The sequence below is a fragment of the Leucoraja erinacea genome, chromosome 32 (assembly GCF_028641065.1).
Source record: "Leucoraja erinacea ecotype New England chromosome 32, Leri_hhj_1, whole genome shotgun sequence".
NCBI lineage: Eukaryota > Metazoa > Chordata > Chondrichthyes > Rajiformes > Rajidae > Leucoraja > Leucoraja erinaceus.
In genome coordinates, this window is record NC_073408.1 from 9,810,726 (window position 1) to 9,830,840 (window position 20,115).

Consider the following 20,115-nt stretch of genomic DNA (forward strand, 5'->3'; position numbering starts at 1 on the left):
GAATATTGTTAGTGCCACATTGTCTCGTTAGCTGTGTAAATTAATGTGCTAGATGTGGTGGAGCCACTGAGCTTCAATCTGATCTGTTGATGATTGGACTGCTCAACTCTGCATGCTGCTGCTGTTGGTCCTGCGTTACAGCTTCACTGGTGTGTTACCTTGTTTTGAGTGATGTCTGATGCTGCTCTTAGTATGTCCGTCTGCACTCCTCATTGAACCTGGCTTGATAGTAATGATTAGAGTGACGGTTATAGATTGTGTTTGTGTACATTGCTGATATTAATGATGACTCTCGCTACCTCGTAGCTGCCTGGTTTTGAGCTGCCAGATCCATTGTCAATCCTTTTGGTATTATTGAGAAATAACAAAATGGAGAATGTCCTCCTTGTGACAACAGGACTTTGGTCACAATCTCTACCCTTTTTCTCATGGACCTTTACATTTGTCAGAGAAGTTGTCCCTTCTCTGACCCTGGGATAGCATACATCTGCTGCTGTCCTGGATAAGGTCAGCTAACTCAACGCACCAGACAAACTATCATTTTGTATACCATCCTGCACTGGATTCAAGAGACAATTTGACCATTCTGCATTGTTAGTTTTCAGATGAAGACTCGCCAAAAGCCACAGAGGGCAAGAAAGCTGTCACGTTTGACCTTACAGATTCCGATGATGTCAGCAGCATGGTCAGCATTGACTTTCCTCAGCAGAAAAGTGAGCATCTTGCCAGGTCTACATTAAATAATATTTCCTCTGCTATTTAAAACAAAATGCTGGAAATACTCCATGAGCAGAGAGCATTAATGACGAGAGAAATGGAGGTGCCGTTTTGGCTCAAGAACCTGTCCGATGAAAGGTTAACAAGTTAAAACTCTGCTTTTAGCCCCACGAATCCTGGCCTAGTCTGAATATTTACAACATTTCTGTTCTTGCTTTGGATTTCCAGCATTGGTTTCTCTCTGCTAATTCTAATTTGTGGTTCTCTTGTGTCTCCTTACATGCTTTGTGTAAATTTGTGGCATGATCACTTTTTCATAACTCGTTTACCTTATCATTTTTCCTTTATTGACCTTATACCTTTCCCCAACCATGAATAATGACCTGTTTCCCTGTAGGACTGTATATCCAGCCTGAGAGTTGATTTAAAGTAATTTTTGTTGGTTAATATGTGGGGCCAAGGTTACACCTATGTTTGGTCGATCAGGCAGGATAGGAAGATCCCTGATGGCTTTGAATTTAATTCGCACTGCTCTGAGAAACAGGCAAGCAGTGAATTCCAATTCCACTTTTTTTTAAAAGGGCTTCTCTATTCCTCCCACTGGGTTTTTGTACTTGTATTATTTTTTTTGGGATTCCTACATTCTTATTTCAGTTAAAATGTAACAAACAATCTATTGGACAGCAATTACTGAATCAAATATTTATAAACCGACCAGAATCAAGTGCATGAAAACCAAAATTTATGTTTCAAAGGATTGGGTTTGAAACGCGGACTGTAAACGTGTCATCGAGCTGTACAGCAAGGAAATAGGCCCTTCGGCCCACCTTGTGCATGCCAACCAGGTTGACATAATAAATTAGATCTAATTTGACTGCATTTACCCATTAGCCCTCTAAACCCTTCCTTTTCATATATCTGTGGAATTCTCTGCCTCAGAGGACGGTGGAGGTTGGTTCCCTGGATACTTTCAAGAGAGAGCTTGATAGGGCTCTTAAAGATAGCGGAGTCAGGGGATATGGGGAGAAGGCAGGAACGGGGTACTGGTTGTGGATGATCAGCCATGATCACATTGAAAGGCGGTGCTGGCTCGAAGCTGAATGGCCTACTCCTGCACCTATTGTCTATCTGTCTTTTAAAAGACATAATTCTCAGGCCCTTTGGCCCAATGTACACTTGCCAACCATGCTGCCCAATCTAGGCTTGTTCCACCTGCCAACATTTGGCCTCTATCCCTAACCCTTTCCTATCCATGTACCTGTGCAAATATGTATTAAATGTTGTCATAATACCTGCCTCAACTATCTATTGGCAGCTCGATCCATATACCCACCACCCTCTGTATGATAAAGATGCCCCTCACATTCCTATTAGATCTTTCACCTTCAATCAAATTGTACCTTGGATAAAGACAGAACTATTAAGAGCTATAGTACATATGTATCTGTATATGTGCCATGTAAGTTTGCCTCACTGTTTGGTCTGCCCTCTTTATACAGCAGAGTTGATGTCAGAGTGGCCCTTTGCTCAGCATGCCAACATGCAGTACCTCAGCGAGTCCATTCAGAAAATTACGTACGACCTTAACGGTGTACTTTCTGTTCTCGGATCAATGGGAATGCAGCAATCGCCGGTTTTCTCCACAGCACAGGCTTTTACCGTCCCAGCTCCTGGATGCAGTGTGCCTCTGTCGATGTATGATTCCCAGACGAGTGGGTCATTGTTTGCTCCCAACACCGCTCCCTTGTCTTCGCAATGGACCTGGAACAGAGGTACAAGTGCCCCATTCCACCATCCCGCTGCTCAATCTCTGGACGATGGCGTTAAGTGAGAGGTGGCGCAAGTACTTCCCAGGTCAGATGTTACCCGTTTTTTATTATTCAAGTTATATTCTTGTTTGAGGTTGTGTGGGGTCTGAGCTGTCTTTTGGGTGAGACATCTTGACTGATATCTGGCCTGCACTCTTGCATTCTTACATGGATATAAAAGGATCCTGCAGCATTATTTTGAAGAACCAAAGGTAGTAGCCCCCCCCCCCCATTACCTATCACAACAGATCACTTCCCCTACCTCTTTTCGTGCTTTCTCCACCCAACTGCAATCACTCTGAAGAAAGGTCCCAACCGACAACGTTGCCTATCCATGTCTTCTGGAGATGCGGCCTGACCCACTGAGTTACTCCAGCACATTGAGTCAGATTCCAGCATCTGCGGTGCATTCTGTCCCTAGAAAGTATCCCTTAATTACGTGGCAAGATTTATCCCTCGATTAATGTCTGGAGTGGATTTGATGGTCATTATGTGCTGTTTGAGGGCACTTTTTACATTGGTGGTTTTTTGCAGCTACCGTCAAAAATACTACCCTGGCTGTAAAGTGTTTTGGTGTTCAGAGAGATGAAATATGTTATTTAAATGTGGGTCATTTTGTGCGTTCCCTGCAAGTGTTTCCATGTTCAGAGGGGAAAAATGTATCGATAATGATGGAAATGCACCTGTTCTTTTATTACTTTATTTGGAAAGGTTCTATGTTTCCCCAGTTTATAGATCCATTCTGGAAACTTTAGTTCCAATCCATATTTTTTAATCTATCATGTACCTCAATCATTATTATAATGCCATGTTGAATTTATATGCGTTTAAGTTAGATTTTGTCGATGCAAATTGAACAATCCAAGAATCTTACTGACCTCCGTGATAATGATGTTTAAGAAGGAACTGCAGATGCTGGAAAATCGAAGGTACACAAAAATGCTGGCGAAATTCAGCGGGTGCAGCAGCATCTATGGAGCGAAGGAAATAGGCGGAGGAGAACTTCTTCCAAGTAGGCATACCTTGAGCCTATTTCCTTCGCTCCTTAGATGCTGCTGCACCCGCTGAGTTTCTCCAGCATTTTTGTGTACCTCCATGATGATGATTGCTTGCAAGGCAAGTGCAACAAAGTGACTTGAAAGGCTGATGAGACACGAGGAACTGCAGATGCTGGAATCTTGAGGAAAGCACAAAGCGTTGGAGAAACTCGGAGGGTCAGGCAGCATCTGTCGACGGAATGGACAATGTTTTGGGTTGGGGCTCTTCAAATCAATCTGAAGAAGAGCCCCAGCCCGAAAAGTAATTTGTCCATCACCTCCACACGTGCGGCCTGACTGACGGGCTGTGTTCCTCCAGCACCTTGTGTCCTGATTTAAAATACTTTCTTTTCCTGTATTTTCTTTAAAATGTTTTAAGATTCATTTTGACAGTGAAAGAATCCTTTCACTAATGGGTGAATCACGAATTCAGAACATGAATTAAATGTCATCAAAGGAAGAATTAAGGTGATCTTTTCCCCCTGAATAACATAAAGCAATATTGTAATATTAAGTACTGCAGAGGTTATTGAAGCAAAAACCTCTGGTTACATTTTTAAATTCCCATGGCAGAGCCTCTTAGCCCAGGACATGCAAAATCAATGCAATGCCAAGGTTTTCCTTCCATTGACATTAATAGGGCAATAAAAGCTGTCAAAATTGAATCATCACCTTCTGATTTACCTTGCCTTCTCTATGAAAGTCTGTATCTCTGACAGTGACCTGGTGCAATGCTACTTAATTATCAATTGGAAATACAAGGGGAAACGCATAATGGCAGCTCATCTGCCATCCCTGTGAACTGGACATGATGTGTAAAAAAAAGAAAGAATCAATTGGGGAATGAATGGAGAAAGTAATCGTGCCCAGAAATTCAGCCTAAACAATGTTGCTAAAATCACAGTCGTGCTACGTTCTGCCTCCAAGCCACTCCACTGACTTCAGCTGAAAGGATTTCTGAGTGCACTGTGTTGCTGTCTATTTAATATTGCAAGCTGTGGGTGAATTTATAAACGGCACTAACTTCGGTGAAATTTTTTTTAGTGAGAATTAATAAAACCTGGGTTTCATTTAGAATTGGAAAATCAACTTGAATTCATGTGTTTATTGCATTTTTTAATGTTCCCTTGTGACAGGAGGAAGACCAACCCTCAGTGGAAAACCAACACCTACTGAGAGCGGGTTGGGATATGTTTCTGCAAGGTACAACCGTTACGTTGGGAGATTGTTTTACCAAAGTAGTTATCACTTAATCATCATTGTGATGAATTTCTTTTGCCTTTGTATGTCAGTTCAATTGTGTAGAATTTTACTATGGGAATTGGGTCGGACTAGATTAATTCTCCAGTTTTGGTCGAAAGAATACTGTTAGAGTCATAGGGTCATAGAGTGATACAGTGTGGAAACAGGCCCTTCGGCCCAACTTGCCCCCACTGGCCAACAATATCCCAGCTACACGAGTACAACCTGCCTGCATACAACCTCAAACCTGTCCTATCCATGTACCTATCTAACTGCTTCTTAAACAATGGGATAGTTCCAACCGCAACAACCTCCTCTGGCAGCTTGTTTCGTACACCCACCACCCTTTGTGTGAAAATGTTACTCCTCAATTTCCTATTAAATCTTTTCCCCTTCACCTTAAACCTATGTCCTCTGGTCCTAGATTCCCACTCTGGGCAAGAGACTCTGCGCATCTACCCGATCTATTCCTCTCATGATTTTGTACACCTCTATAAGATCACTCCTCATCCTCCTGCACTCCAAGGAATAGAGACCCAGCAGACACAACCTCTCCACCCTCTAGTCCAGGCAACATCCACATAAATCCTTTCTGAATCCTTTCAAGCTTGCCAATATCTTTCCTATAATACAGTGCCCAGATATAAACACAATATTCTAACTGTGGTCTCACCAACGTCTTATACAACTGCAAAATGACCTCCCTACTTCTTTACTCAATACTCTGACTGATGAAGGCCAATGTGCCGAAAGCCTTTTTGACCATCTTATCTACCTGCGACTCGACCTTCAAGGAACCATGTACCTGTACTCCTAGATCTCTCTGCTCTGCAACATTCCCCAGAGACCCACCATTTACTGTGTAGGTCCTGCCCTTGTTAGACGTCTCAAAATACAACCTCACACTTCTCTGATTTAAACTCCATCAACCCACCTGGCCAATCGATCCAGATCCTGCTGCAACCATCTTCACTATCTGCAAAACCAGTCACTTTTGTATCCTCAGCAAATTTGCTAATCTTGCCCTGTATGTTCTCATAGGTAGAGAAAATCAACCAATGACAAGAGTATAGCGCAAAGTGCAGGAATAACTCGGTGAGTCTGGCAATATCTCTGGAGAAAAGAGATATTTCTGAAGAAGGGTCCCAACCTGAAACATCACCCATCCTTTTTCTCGAGAGATGCTGCCTGACCTGCTGAGTTACTCCAGCCCTCCAGTGGCTATCTTAATTCTTAAGTTTCTCCTTTTTCATCCAAGAACCTCTGGACTTCTCCAGATGTTGTGTCTATGTGCTATATCTTCTTCCATTATGCTGAAGCATTCTATTGAACTAACGTCAAATTTGTCAATGGACCAGAGCTCACAGAATTCAGGCAAATAGATTAAACTGCTGGAGAATCCCAGAGTTTTTAAATCATGGTGCATTACTAAACAATTAGACTTTAATGTTCTTTTGTTAGTGGTCATAGTGGAATTTTCCCCATCAAAATGAGAAATACATCTTTTAAACAAAACTAATTCTACGTGGAGTAATCTTTAACATTGAGTTTGCATTAGAGCATCCTCAATTTGGCGGCACAGTGGCGCAGCGACAGAGACCTGGGTCCAATCCCGGGTGCTGTCTGTGCAGTGATTGTAATTTCTCCCTGTGACTGCATGGGTTTTCTCCAGGTGCTCCAGTTTCCTCCCACATCCCAAAGACGTGTAGGTTCATTGGTTTCAGTAGATTGCCCCTAGCGTGTCGGGTGCAAAAATAGAATAACATAGATTTAGTGCATGGGTGATCAATGGTCGGTGTGGACTCGGTGAGTGGAAGGGCCTGTTTTCACACTGTATCTAAACTAAACGGCTATTAGAAAGGTTGTTGCCTTTTGAACCCAAGCCAGATAAGCTTCTCCTGTATAAATGTTCATCCGGTAGCAGATGAGGTAATGTCATGTGAAACCTCCATTCCAATATTGTCATGTTTGTTCAACACCTGAGCATGCTACCGACATCCTCTCCTCCTAGTCACTTGATGTCAAAGTGGACAGACGCCTCTTGTGCTTATTCCTGTGAAGAATCAAATTTGCATAACGGCTGTGTTCTCTAATGTACAGTAAGCTCCATTCTCAGTAAAACAAAACATTTGAATATCTCCTGTCGTCTGGCTGCTTGTGAAGTAAATATTGCAGCATCCTGGTTCTCAGACAGCCCAGGTGATATGCAAACAGTAACATTATACTATGCAAACATGCAGATTTAATTAATGTTCCACTTGCAAAATATCAGCTGCACAAAGAAAAATCTGAAATTGTTTTGTTTTATCAAGAGTGAAGTTTCTTTTCAAAGTTTTGTTTCCTTTGAGTGATAATTTTCCAAGGATGGTGCCAGTAAAAACATAGTGAGAAGGAGTAGCTGAAGGAAACAAGGTTTTTGTACATCTCAGGATCTGCACGCACTCTTCAGTTTGTTGGCTGCTGTTCAAAATTTTCAGGCACTAAAACAACTAACCATCGAAGAAATATATAGGATAGTGATGCCATATTTCAGCGCTATATTATCTATTATCTTGAGTGTACTATATGAATAAGCCAGTGTATATTTATCTTTGCAGTATAATCCATATTTCAAGATTCATTTCAAGTCTGTAGATTGATGTTCACTGCGTTTATTAACAGTTTTATGCATATGTATATCTACATGCAGGTATAGTTGGCTAAATATCATGCACACACAATAGGGGTTTGGGCATACAGATTCACTATCAGTTTCAGTGCACATTAGATTAGAGTCATAATGATACAGTGTGAAAACAGGCCCCCTCAGCCCAACTTGCCCACACCGACCAACAATGTCCCAGCTACACCAGTTCCCACTTGCCCGCGCATGGTCCATATCCCTCCAAACCTGTCCTATCCATGTACATGTAACTGTTTCTTAATCGATGGGATAGTCCCAGCCTCAACTACCTCCTCTGGCAGCTTGTTCCACACACCTACCTCCCTTTGTGTAAAAATGTCACCCCACGGATTCCTATTAAACATTTTCCCCTTGACCTTGAACCTGGTCCTCGATTCCCCTACTCTGGGCAAGAGAGTCTGTGCATCTACTCGATCTATTCCTCTCATGATTTTGTAGACCTCTATAAGATTCCCTCTTATCCTACTGCGCTCCATTGAATAGAAACCCAGTGTACCCAACCCCTCCCTGCAGCTCACACCTAGATTGTTTGATATATTTTTGGTTGCTGACTACATGATGAGCTCTACCTCTGCAACCTACATTGTATGTCTTGTATTGATTTTAAATTACTGTTTTGTTGACATTGATCTAATGAATGTTATTTCTCTCAGTGACCAGGTAAAGTTGTTCCATCAGTCCCACTCTAAAATGCCACAAAAGAATGGCCTTTCTATTCAAGAAGTAATTGCAGCTAATAAAAAGTGGTTGGAAACGTTCAGAAAAGACCCAAAAATGTATCCTTCAAATGATCCAGAAATCATTTTTAAACACTGCTCAAGATCAAGATGGTTTTTATTTCTCACATAAATCATTGATAGCTACAACATGGAAATGGGCCCTTCAGACCACCGAGTCCACACTGACCATCAATCTCTCGTTCACACAAATTCTACATTATCCTGCTCTCTCGTCCACTCACCCACACACTTGGGACAATTTACAGTAGCCAATCGTCCCACAAAGCTGCACATCTGTGGGGGGTTTTTCAAAATCATTTGAAAGGTGACGGAGGTTCTTAAATCCAAAATTACTAATGTTAAATACAAACCTTGTCTTCAGAACGGGTCAGTAAAGGAAAGGGAAAACTAAAGAAAGTTGTTTAAGAAGGAACTGCAGATGCTGGAGAATCGAAGGCTACACAAAAAAGCTGGAGAAACTCAGCGGGTGCAGCAGCATCTATGGAGCGAAGGAAATAGGCAACGTTTCGGGCCGAAACCCTTCTTCAGACTTCAGTCTAAAGAAAGTTGTTTCTGGCTGGTTATGATTAAGCAAAAGTGGGTTCTACAATCATGAAATGGATCTTGTATTTCTGTTGTAGCCGGACTGTAGCAGATGTAGCTTCAGAAGACCAAGAAGCCAGTATTATGTTACTGCGTTAATCCATGGATCATAGAAATGTTCGATGTCAAAGATTATCCCCAGAAGACTGAGGGTTTGAAAACTGAGATGGAATTGCAGAGTATAACATTTTTTGAAATATTTATATAGTAAACAATGCGGAATTGCAGGATCCAGAGCCAAGGTACAATACAGACTGCCTCGTGAAATGAATCTTTTACTTGTGTAGTTACTTTTTGCTTGTTGTTATCCTTGGCTATATTTGAACTTGTTCAGATTTGTCCAAATAGGCATAGTCTACCCATAATAGCTGGTTAATTTGATGAACTGGGAACAACAGTGGTGCAACTGGTAAAGCCACACAACACCAGAGAGCTGGGTTCGAACCTGTCTATGTGGAGTTTGCATGTTCTCCCTCTGACTGTCTAAGTTTCCACCGGGTGCGCTAGTTTCCTCCCACATCCCAAAGATATGTGGCTGTTTAGTTTAATTGGCCTCTGTAAATTGCTGCTAGTGTGTAAGTAGTAGATGCATAAGTGGGATCACATTGAAACGGTATGAATGGTCGGTGTGGACTCTATGCTTAAGGGCCGGTCCCTATGTTGTATCTTTCAATTGGAAAACAATTTTGCTTTGGTAAAGTTCAAGGGGAATTGTGACTTAGTCGTGTTGAGGAGGGAAACAAAAAAGGAATGCTTTCCAACAGAGCAAAATTAAGATGATATCTTGATGTGGGGGTACAAAATTAAGAAGGCCAGCCCAGAGGACATTCCAATCCTCAAGTCAAGAAGTACCAAAGGGATAGACGAAAAAGCTGGAGAAACTCTGCGGGTGAGGCAGCATCTATGGAGAGAAGGAAAAAGGCGACGTTTCAGGTCTTGACGTTTCGGCTCCATAGATGCTGCCTCACCTGCTGAGTTTCACCAGGTTTTTTGTCTACCATCGATTTTCCAGCATCCGCAGTTCCTTCATAAACAATGGGATAGACAAGGTAATTTTTAAGTTAAATTATATTTGGGATAAACATGATCATAATGATATGAATCTCTTTGCAATATCCCTGAGTCAAGAACCAACGGGAGACCTGTCCCTTGAAGACTATAAATGTGGCATTCTACGTTACCAGTGCAAATTAATTAATAAATTGTGAATTTTCTAAGCTCTCCTATCCGGTGGAAAACAAATGAGTCATTCTACAAAACAAAAAGGAAACATGTTTTAAGCATCCCCAGACACCGTTTTATTACCATGCCTTGTACAGTTTTCGAGACTCTGTCTAACTGCCCTCAGTATAACTGCCAAAGTAATTTCTCACATCTAGTGACCTTCCTGATTCAGGTGGCACATGCTTTTGATGGTGCAGATCTGTCACTGTGCTGCCTTCTAAAAAAAATATTTCGCCTGTTTTTGTTTGTACTGAACCAGACGAGTTACATCATCAGTAGACAGGGCTCAGAGGAGGCAAGATGTAGTTGAATTAGCACTGAGAAAAAAAAACAGCCCAGGTCTCTTCAACTGTTTAGTAATTATCAACTGAGTTCCTTCGTGTTGCTAACCTCAGCCCTTCCTTCGTTCCTGGCGTGGCTTCAGTAACCTTAATAAAAGGTGGTAAGGGAATTTGAAAGTGTTTTAAGCTTTAATTGCCCCATTTTTAATAATAGTCCCATTAATGATGAATATAAATGTTCTAAATTCCAATTACAATGTCTCTAGTTTGGACTCCAATGTACACATAGTATAAGTGGTAAATATAGTGCATTCAGAACACAATGCAAATGCTGGAGGAACTCAGTGGGTCAGGCAGCATCTGTGGAAAGGAATGAACAGCCAACATTTTGGGTCAGGCCCCATCTTCAGACTGAATATAAGAAACTGCGGTTCTTGGGTGACACCATATAACCATATAACCATATAACAATTACAGCATGGAAACAGGCCATCTCGACCCTTCTAGTCCGTGCCGAACACATAATCTCCCCTAGTCCCATACACAAGATGTCACAGAAGTTATTTTGAGTTGGTTTGGTAAAAATATATATTTTTAATGCAGAACCTCATCGTGCCTCAGGAATCTCTTTTAGGCCATGATGGACCCTGGCATTTAGTGACTGTTACTGGTTTATAGATTGACATTCCTGTAATTTTGTGCACCGCAATATTTGTGTAAATGTGAAAAGTTGTTAATTTTCCTTGACATACACCATCAGGTCTCTGGTGGCAGCAGCAAACTCCTCCCCCTTGATGGAAGGTCTCATCCAACTTGGACTGGATGAAAACAACCAAATCCGAGTCTACCAATTCTGAAACGTTCAGGACTCCTCTCATAGCAGCTTTACTGATATTTAGACGGGTGCAGTGAGAATGTGACGCGCTGTGCAAACCAGCCTTAGGCTTCTGAATGAAAAGTGCTATTTGACAAACTATAATAGTATTTAACTTGAATCTGTTATAGTTAGCAATAAAGTATTTTCTATCCAATATTTTTCTATGTAATCCAGCTAATTATTTTTTAGCATGTTATGTGCAATATACCAAAAACTCTGGTGTAGTTCACCATGCTTTCAGCCAAAGCTATAACTAATTAAAGTATGCATAAAATGCTTTATTTATTTTCAAATTCAATGGCTTGTGTGTGTGTGTTTTTTTTTGTGTGTGTGTGTTTAATGATGCAGGCTGAGAGTGCTCTGAAAAACAAACCTGATTATGAACGGGGAAACCAGAAGTATCGATCTATGGCTCGGGGAATGATGTCTGTAAGTCCAATCAGTGGGTCATGTTGGTCAGGTCTACAATTCCTCCAGGACGCAGCATAAAGATTTTACTAATTCCCCTGGTGCTTCATTGTCAATTTATATTATGTCAGACAGACAGACAGGTTGTTGTACATGTCTTGTATATTTCCCCAATACCATGCTTGAAGTCACGCTCTCCCTTTGTGAAGCAAGTTTAAGAGCTTTAAACTAACACATGCTATTTTTAATTAGTTTTTAGATTAGGCAATTATGTACTCCAATCATTTCCTTTTGCAGAATCATGTTTTGTTACAAATCTAATCCTTTTAGAATTTTGCAGATAGTTAATGAGTGTGGTGGGAAAAAAATTCATGCTAAAATTATAGGCATAATAAAATAATGATGCTGCCATTTAAAGAGAATGAGGTAACATTGTCATCCTCTTTGCATGTATAGGCTCTCAAATCTTTAGTGTTTATGTTGTTTGCTTCCAAAGGTTTTGCTGGTAACTTTCTCACTCTGCAAGAAATTTTTGTCAGCCATCTTGTCTTAGTCCTAATTATTTTGTGGCCTTGCTTCAGGAGCGCTGGTCAGACTGAACAATTTGCATGAATCAATTATCTCAAACCCTTTCCTAATTATGATGTCTTGCAGCGGGCTATTTTGAAGACTTTCATCAAGATCTCATTTAGTTAATCTTCCCTCAAAGTTTAGTTTAACTGTTTTTTTTATCTTCACACATTTTCAACATCACCAAAATTCTCTGTGCTTAGGTGTTCAGACTACAAAAGTAAATTACAGATAAAATCAGAATAATACATCATACAGTAAAAACACTTCTGTTTTTACTGTGCTCTCCATTAGTCAGTGGCTTTTTAATTATGGCCTCCCACCACACTGACTTTCTCTTGCATTTATCTACAATAACCTCTTGATTGCTTTTCTATGTCGCCACAGTTAAATTAAACAACCATTCTTTGTCTACTTTATTGCATTTTATCTTAGTTTTGTTTAAAGATATAGCATCAAGACAAGCCCACCGAGTCCTCACCGACTATTCACACCAGTTCCATGATATCCCGCTTTCTCATCCTCTCCTAACCCATTATTAGCATTTTAAAGTCCAGTTAGCCTACAAACCCGCACGTCTTTGGGATTTGGGAAAAAAACGGGAGCACGCAGAGGATCCCTGTGTGGTCACAGGGAGAATGTACAAACTCCACATAGACAGTGCCCGAGGTCAGGATTGAACCCTGGTCTCTGGGGCTGTGAGACAGCAGCTCTATCAGCTGCCTCCCTGTGCTACCCTTAAACTGTATTGTTACTGTCCCACCGTTTCCCGAATGGAAGCAAACGCTCTGAATTTTGATGCCTCTGACTATGTATCCTGATTCCAAATCTAGAAAATTAGCAGAATTTGTTTCTTTACCATATTTATAGTATAGTATATATGTGATGATGAAATGTTAACCCACTGTTTCCTTATTAGACAATGCTATATCGGTCTTGGAGATATAAGGAACTACATATAGATGCTGGAATCTTGAGCAAAACGCACCATGCTGGAGTATCTCAACGGGTCAGGCAGCATCGGTGGAGGGAATGGACTGGCGACGTTTTGGCGACCCTCCCGACTGAGTCTGAAGAAGAGACCTGACTTGAAACGTCGTCTATCTATTCCCTCCACAGATGCTGCCTGACTCACTGGGTTACTCCAACACTGTGTGCTTTGCCATACAGGACTTCCTAACTTTGTGATTTGTATTTTCTCAACACCACAGAATTTGACAAACATTAAAAATCTATACAACGATAAAATCTGAAAATATAGATGTATAACTTTCATCATCTTGCCTTTAATGTTAAATATCTTTGAAAAGACTGGTAAAATTCATCTCTATTCCATTGGTGAAGGGTTTCACAGCAGCTGGGGAGGGAACTGTTTCAAGGCAGCACAGTGGCACAACGGTAGAGTTGCCACCTTACAATGCCAGAGACCAGGGTTCGATCCTGACTAAGGGGGTTGTCTGTGCGGAGTTTGCACGTTCTCCCTGTCATAGCGTTAGATTTTCTTAGGGTGCTCCGGTTTCTTCACTCATCTCAAAGATGTGTAGGTTCGTAGGTTAATTGTTTCTGTAAAATGCCCCTCTGTGTAGGATGCAAAAGTGGGATAACATAGAACAGGTGTTCGGGTCATCGATGGTCGGTATTGACCCGGTGTGCCGAAGGATCTGTATCTCTAAACTAAAAAGATGAAAATCCCGATATCCGAGTAGCTCGCTCCTGAGGAATGACCTTTCGAATGAACCACCAGTATAATATTTTGTCAGCTTTCAATCTTTCAGCATCTCCTGTTTAGGAATACATACAACAAAACTTTAATTTCCTGGTCTTTTAACTGCTGAATGCTGTTCTGATGATATGCTTTGTCTGTTTTAAGAGCAGTATTTTTTTTCATAACTGCCAGTCGCCCTCGTGGTGATACGAGCAATGAATCAAACCCAAGTTTAATCTTCAGAGAAGAATGAGAATTCAGTCACCAGTCAGCGATAGATTTTTATTTATATTTTTGTACATTTGAATTCCATATTTCTATACCCATTAGAAGAAGGGATGGTGTTCATGTGTTGGTGCTACTACAATTAAGTGGATGCACAACTGCACATGCAGTTTTCATAAATGCATATTTGGGAATTTACAAGTAAATAGAGAAGCGCTAGACTAAGTGGGACCCGTTGGGTCCCAGCATCACACGGGAGGGCTGGTCACCAACGCAATATTCCACCTCTCCACCAATTCCAATACTGCTCGCTAGTGGGGTGGGGGGGGCTGTCTGATGCGCTAGTATGGGTGTTGCGGGCCGAAGGTACTGGTTTCCAGAGGGCTAGTATAGATATTGTGCGATATTGTGGGCCGTATGGATGCTTGGGCAGGCATCCAACGGTTGCAACGATTTTAAAAAGCCAAGCCAAGGCAAACAATTGGGCTGCAGACACCCGACAACCAAAATTCATTTTGTGAACACAAACTTTTAAAAAAAGGCTGCAGCCACTTTACAGCCGCATCGAGGGGACTCACCATGGAGTAGACGTGCGTTCAGTGTTATTCGCAGCTCAGAGAGCCGTGACCCTCTCGCTTCCTGGGTCTGGCAGAGACTGAGTGAGGCACGACACTTCCTGGTTTTATAGTTCCTCCCCCTGCCGCCAGCGGAGGCAGCAGAGAGAATGGGGAATTTTGTAAAAACATTAATATCTCTCATTTTTCATCGACGGAAAAATCCTCCGCACTCATACGGTGGAGGGGGACTCTGAGCGAGGTGGCCAAAAATGACGGCCGTAGGTGGTGGCGTTTTCTCGGAAATCGCAGCACAGTCGGCCAAAAGCGGTCAAGATCAGAGATTTAGTAATATAGATGTGGCATTTAATTTGTCTGAGTACCAGCTGATTTACTAGTAGCACCTTATGTCCAAAACTCTTCATGCATATATATTAGTGTAAAATCCTTAGTTTCTTGATAATATTCAACTTGGAAATATTTTTAGTTTATTTTATTCAGCTTTAAAATTCTTCTGACTACCCGCATTTTAACGTAACCATGTTAATCCTTTAATCTGCCTAATCGTAGAATGAGTTTTGAACATAAAGTGAACAATACCTGATTGTACTTAATTATTCACAGGAAATTATCTGTTTATCCTTAAATCTAACTGCAAATGTATATTTGAAGTGAAATACACGTCCTCCTGTGATGTAAGGCTGTGGTACTTGTATCGCACGGGGAGGGAAAACGAGCATCACTTGTGCAGCAGGTAGTGCTTCGCATCTCCAGCAACCCAGGTTCGATCCCGACTTCTGGTGCTGTGTGGAGTTACCACGTTCTCCTTGTAACCTCACCAATTTCTGTAATTTCCTCCCAAATCCCAAAGACATTTTGGTTGATAATATAATTGACTATATTCACCGATTGCCGGAAGGACGATTGGAGATTCGTGAGAGTTGTGTTGAGTAGGTTCCAGGGAAGGAAGTGAGGACTGCGTTTCATGGCATTGCTGTGAAGACTGGCACAGACTTGATGGGCCAAATAACCATTTCAAGAACACATGAGATGCAAAAAAAACATTGAATGCCGCAAAAAGGCTGCTTTTTCTCCGACCCTAAGTCTATATACCATGAGGTTTACTTTTACCAGTCAATGCCACTTGAAAATTTCAACAGTGTTGCTGCTTCTAGACATTTCTGGGTTAATAAAGAGAGGATAGATCCACGGGCAGCATGCCAACAGCACAGATGAAACCAGCCTTCAACAAATTTAGCTTGAATTCAGTCATTTTAATTACAGCCCCTTTCACATTTACCAATTAAGTCAAGATTTGCAGCTCTGCTCGGGAAATGAATTGTATAGCACCTGCTATTCTGATTCATTTTAAGTTTTCAACATTACTTTAAAACTAGAATCTCCTATTTTTGTTGAGAAAAATATTGCACCTTCCCCATTCCTGGCGGAAGTATTTAAATGCTGTGTGGCTGTGTTTTACATTAATTGCATTAGGATAGAAACATAGAAAATAGGCGCAGGAGTTGGCCATTCGGCCCTTCGAGCCTGCACCGCCATTTGATATGATCATGGCTGATCATCCAACTCAGTATCCCATACCTGCCTTCTCTCCATACCCCCTGATCCCTTTAGCCACAAGGGCCACATCTAACTCCCTCTTAAATATAGCCAATGAACTGGCCTCAACTACCTTCTATGGCAGAGAATTCCACAGATTCACCACTCTCTGTGTAAAAATTGATTTTTACACAGAGAGTGGTGACTCATCTCGGTCCTAAAAGTCTTCCCTCGTATCCTTAAACTGTGACCCCTAGTTCTGGACTTCCCCAACATCTGGAATAATCTTCCTGCATCTAGCCTGTCCAACCCCTTAAGAATTTTGTAAGTTTCTATAAGATCCCCCCTCAGTCTTCTGAATTCCAACGTGTACAAGCCGAGTCTATCCAGTCTTTCCTCATATGAAAGCCCTGCCATCCCAGGAATCAGTCTGGTGAACCTTCTCTGTACTCCCTCTATGGCAAGAATGTCTTTCCTCAGATTAGGAGACCAAAACTGTACTCAATACTCCAGGTGTGGTCTCACCAAGACCCTGTACGACTGCAGTAGAACCTCCCTGCTCTTATACTCAAAATGATATTGGATGCCTTTTGCAGAGTGAAACTTGACCTCAGATCTTCATCACATATTGAGCTTAAAGGTAGACACAAAATGCTGGAGTAACTCAGCAGGTCAGGCAGCATTGGATTTGAACCCTTTTTCAGCATGATCTCCCATGTTTTCCAGGGATGTTACCTGAACTGCTGAGTTACACCGGCATTTTGTGTGCATCTTTGGCATAACCAGGATCTGAAGTTCCTTGTTATCACATACAAAGCTCATCCTTGTACATGGCTACTGAAACCTGGAAGCTACTGTGCTGAAGGGAACAAGAATAGACAAGCTATGCAATGCTTTGGAATGTGTTCTAATTTAATTGCTCGATTTGAAATTAGAAGGAAAAAAAACGACTAATTTCAGCAATTCCCCAAGGCAAAAGTGTGACAAAATATGCTTAGTATTATGTATTTTTCATTAGATTCTGCCCCAATGTGGAACATATTTGCCTCCCTGACCCTAATTATCATGCCAGTTGAAATGTTAGCTTCAACGTCTGATGAGCATGATTGGAGTTGGGAGAAAAACGCTGACGAGCAAACTATAGTTAATTAGGAATGAACACAGAAAATACTGGTCAGGAAACATGACGGGTAAGAGAAACCGTTAACATTTCAAGTCCAGGACACTTCATCAGAACTGGAACGGAGGAAAAAATCAAGTTGTCCATGGCAAGGAAGAGGAGGGATCGATTGTAAGACGAGGAGAATATCTCTGAAGGAATAACACCAAATGAATTCAAGTGGCATTTAGAAGAACATTATGCCTCTCTGATCGACTCAAAGCTGGAGAAACTCAGCGGCACAGGCAGCATCTCTGAACGTCACCCATTCCTTCTATTCAGAGATGCTGCCAGAGTTACTACAGCTTTTTATGTCTATCTTCGGTTTAAACCAGCATATGCAGTTCCTTCCTACACGTTATGCCTCTTTGATTGTGTTGTGAGGGGTTGGGAGATTGCAACCTTCACATGGTCCGCCTTGTTATGACGAATGCAATCAACCCGGCATGCACAATCAATTAAGATCAAATAGAACATGTTGTCCTACAACTTTAGGCTGTGCACGCCATACGCAAGAAGAAGAAGATTGGGTTGTGTTGCTAAAAGCTAGGCAGTGGGACATGCCCATCAGGACTGAAGGTCTGTGTCCAATGTTTCTCAGAAAAAGGTGCTGGGGCCCATCGCTGTTTGTTGTTTATATCAATGATTTGCATGAGAATGTGCAAGACCTGATTAGTAAATTTGTAAAGAGTAAATTGGAAGCAGCTGTTTATTGGGCAATTCCAAATCAGACATGTGGGAGTCATTTAAAGACTAGTTGAGCAGAGTTCTGGACCAACATGTTCCAGTCAGGAGGGATAAGGACGGCAAGGTAAGAGGATGACCAGAGAGGTTGTACATTTGGTCAAAAGAGGGAAAAAAGAACCATACTCAAGGTTTATGAATATGAAATCAGACAAAGCCTTTGGGGAATATAAATGGGATATGTATAGCTGGGGGGAAAAAATCACAGGTTCCTCATCAAACTTAATTAGTTTCAATTTAGATGCATTTGTTTCCTACTTTTGCCAGGTACATCTTTTATTTGGGTTTTATTTCAGAACTGTTAACCATTTCAAAACTGACTTCCACCTGCTCTCCGACTGTGCAAGAGCTGAATGGGGTGAAATGTTTAACTTCCTCTCAAGTTACTGAGATGAACATCTCAACGCTGATGCTCACCATCTCATTCTGTGACCGTGCATTGAATCTTCTTCCTGTGTGCTGGCCTACTGATTAGAGCATTGTGATATTGAATGGAATAAGAAGAAACATTAAAGATACTCTGTATTTGTCACCAATTCAAGTTGAAATGGAATTCGACAATGAGCCAAGTGATTTCATTTCTGTGGTGTGATAAAGCCTCATGGTTTTGGTGTCCGTGAAACGCGAGTGACCACCTTTCTGTTCATTGTTGGCGTCGGCAAGTTACTGTTTTTTATTCTTTTACTATTTAGTGCACTCCCGAGTTCTTATTCTATTCATTTGAAATGTGAATATGGTTGACCATACTGACATTTACTGTCCTCTCCTGACATTAGTAATGTGTGTTTGGACATGGTGTAACATGGGATTTAAATATTGATGCTTCATTTTATTTATTAGTTTCAATAATTTTCAAAGTCAGAACTCTATTGCAAGATCTAATTGGTTTCATAATTGTATACGTGCTTCATTTCCAATAAATTCATACCTACAGCTACAATGAATTGGACTCTTTCTCCGTATATCCTTTATAGTTACATAGAAACATAGACAATAGGTGCAGGAGGAGGCCATTTGGCCCTTCGAACCACCATTCACATTCATTGTGATTATGGCTGATCATCTCCAAACAATAACCAGTGCCTGCCTTCTCCCCATATCCCTTGATTCCACCAGCCCCTAGGTCTCTATCTAACTCTCCTAAATCCATCCAGTGATTTGGCCTCCACTGCACTTACACAGCTATTTTTGGTAGCACATTTTTTGTGACTTTCCTAGCTTTTTCACAATGTAATTTAAACTGTCCCAGCTTGTTGTTGAACATGGGGTGGTGCGGTGAACCCATGTGTAAATGCAGGGCAGCACCCATTCCCTCCTGCCTGTGGTTGGCCCATATCCATTTAAGCCTGTCCTATCCATGAAACTGTCTAAATGTTTCTTCAGCGTTGTGTTACTACCTGCCTCAGCTAACTTCTCCAGCAGCTCATTCCATACACCCACCACACTTTTTGTGTGGAAAAATTTACCCCTCGGGTTCCTATTAAATCTTTGTCCTCTGGTTCTCGATTTCCCTACTCTGGGCAAGAGACTCTGTGTGTCTACCCCAATCTACTCCTCTCATGATTTTGTATACCTCTATAAAATCGCCCCTCGTACTCCTTCGCTCCAAAGAATAGAGTCCTAGCCTGCTCAACCTCTGCCAAGAGCTCAGTTTTGTGTGTTGTTTGAGTCTATGTACCTGTGATGCTGCTGCAAGCAAGATTCCCATTGTACCTGTACCTCTGTGTGCTTGTGCATGTGACAATAGACAAACTCAACGACATGTGTATGATTGGGTGCGCAAGCCTTTCAGTTTATCTGATGGTGACACAGACACGTTTTAAAATGTGATTATAAAGTGAAAATTGTCAGTGACACTGCAAATTTGTCTGCAGAATATGATGTTATTCAGTAAATGCAAGTGAGTCATCCTTCTAACTGAAGTGACTTCTGAAAAAGAGAGATGATATTAATGAACTTCCAAAGCCATGGAAAGTGAAAGTGATGAGTTGAAGTTACAAGA

The 20,115-nt window shown here is 41.4% G+C and overlaps 1 protein-coding gene across 1 annotated transcript in view; it reads left to right on the forward strand.

Moving 5' to 3' along the window:
• LOC129712346 (centrosomal protein of 164 kDa-like) overlaps positions 1-11,489 on the forward strand; it is a 131,872-nt gene extending 120,383 nt beyond the window's left edge. Inside the window, 6 exon segments of the mRNA XM_055660699.1 lie at positions 599-713; positions 2,217-2,536; positions 2,538-2,571; positions 4,699-4,765; positions 8,141-8,263; positions 11,075-11,489. Of these exon segments, the coding sequence (XP_055516674.1) occupies positions 599-713; positions 2,217-2,536; positions 2,538-2,571; positions 4,699-4,765; positions 8,141-8,263; positions 11,075-11,171 (756 nt within the window). The 3' untranslated portion in view covers positions 11,172-11,489.
• The last annotated feature ends 8,626 nt before the right edge of the window (positions 11,490-20,115 follow it).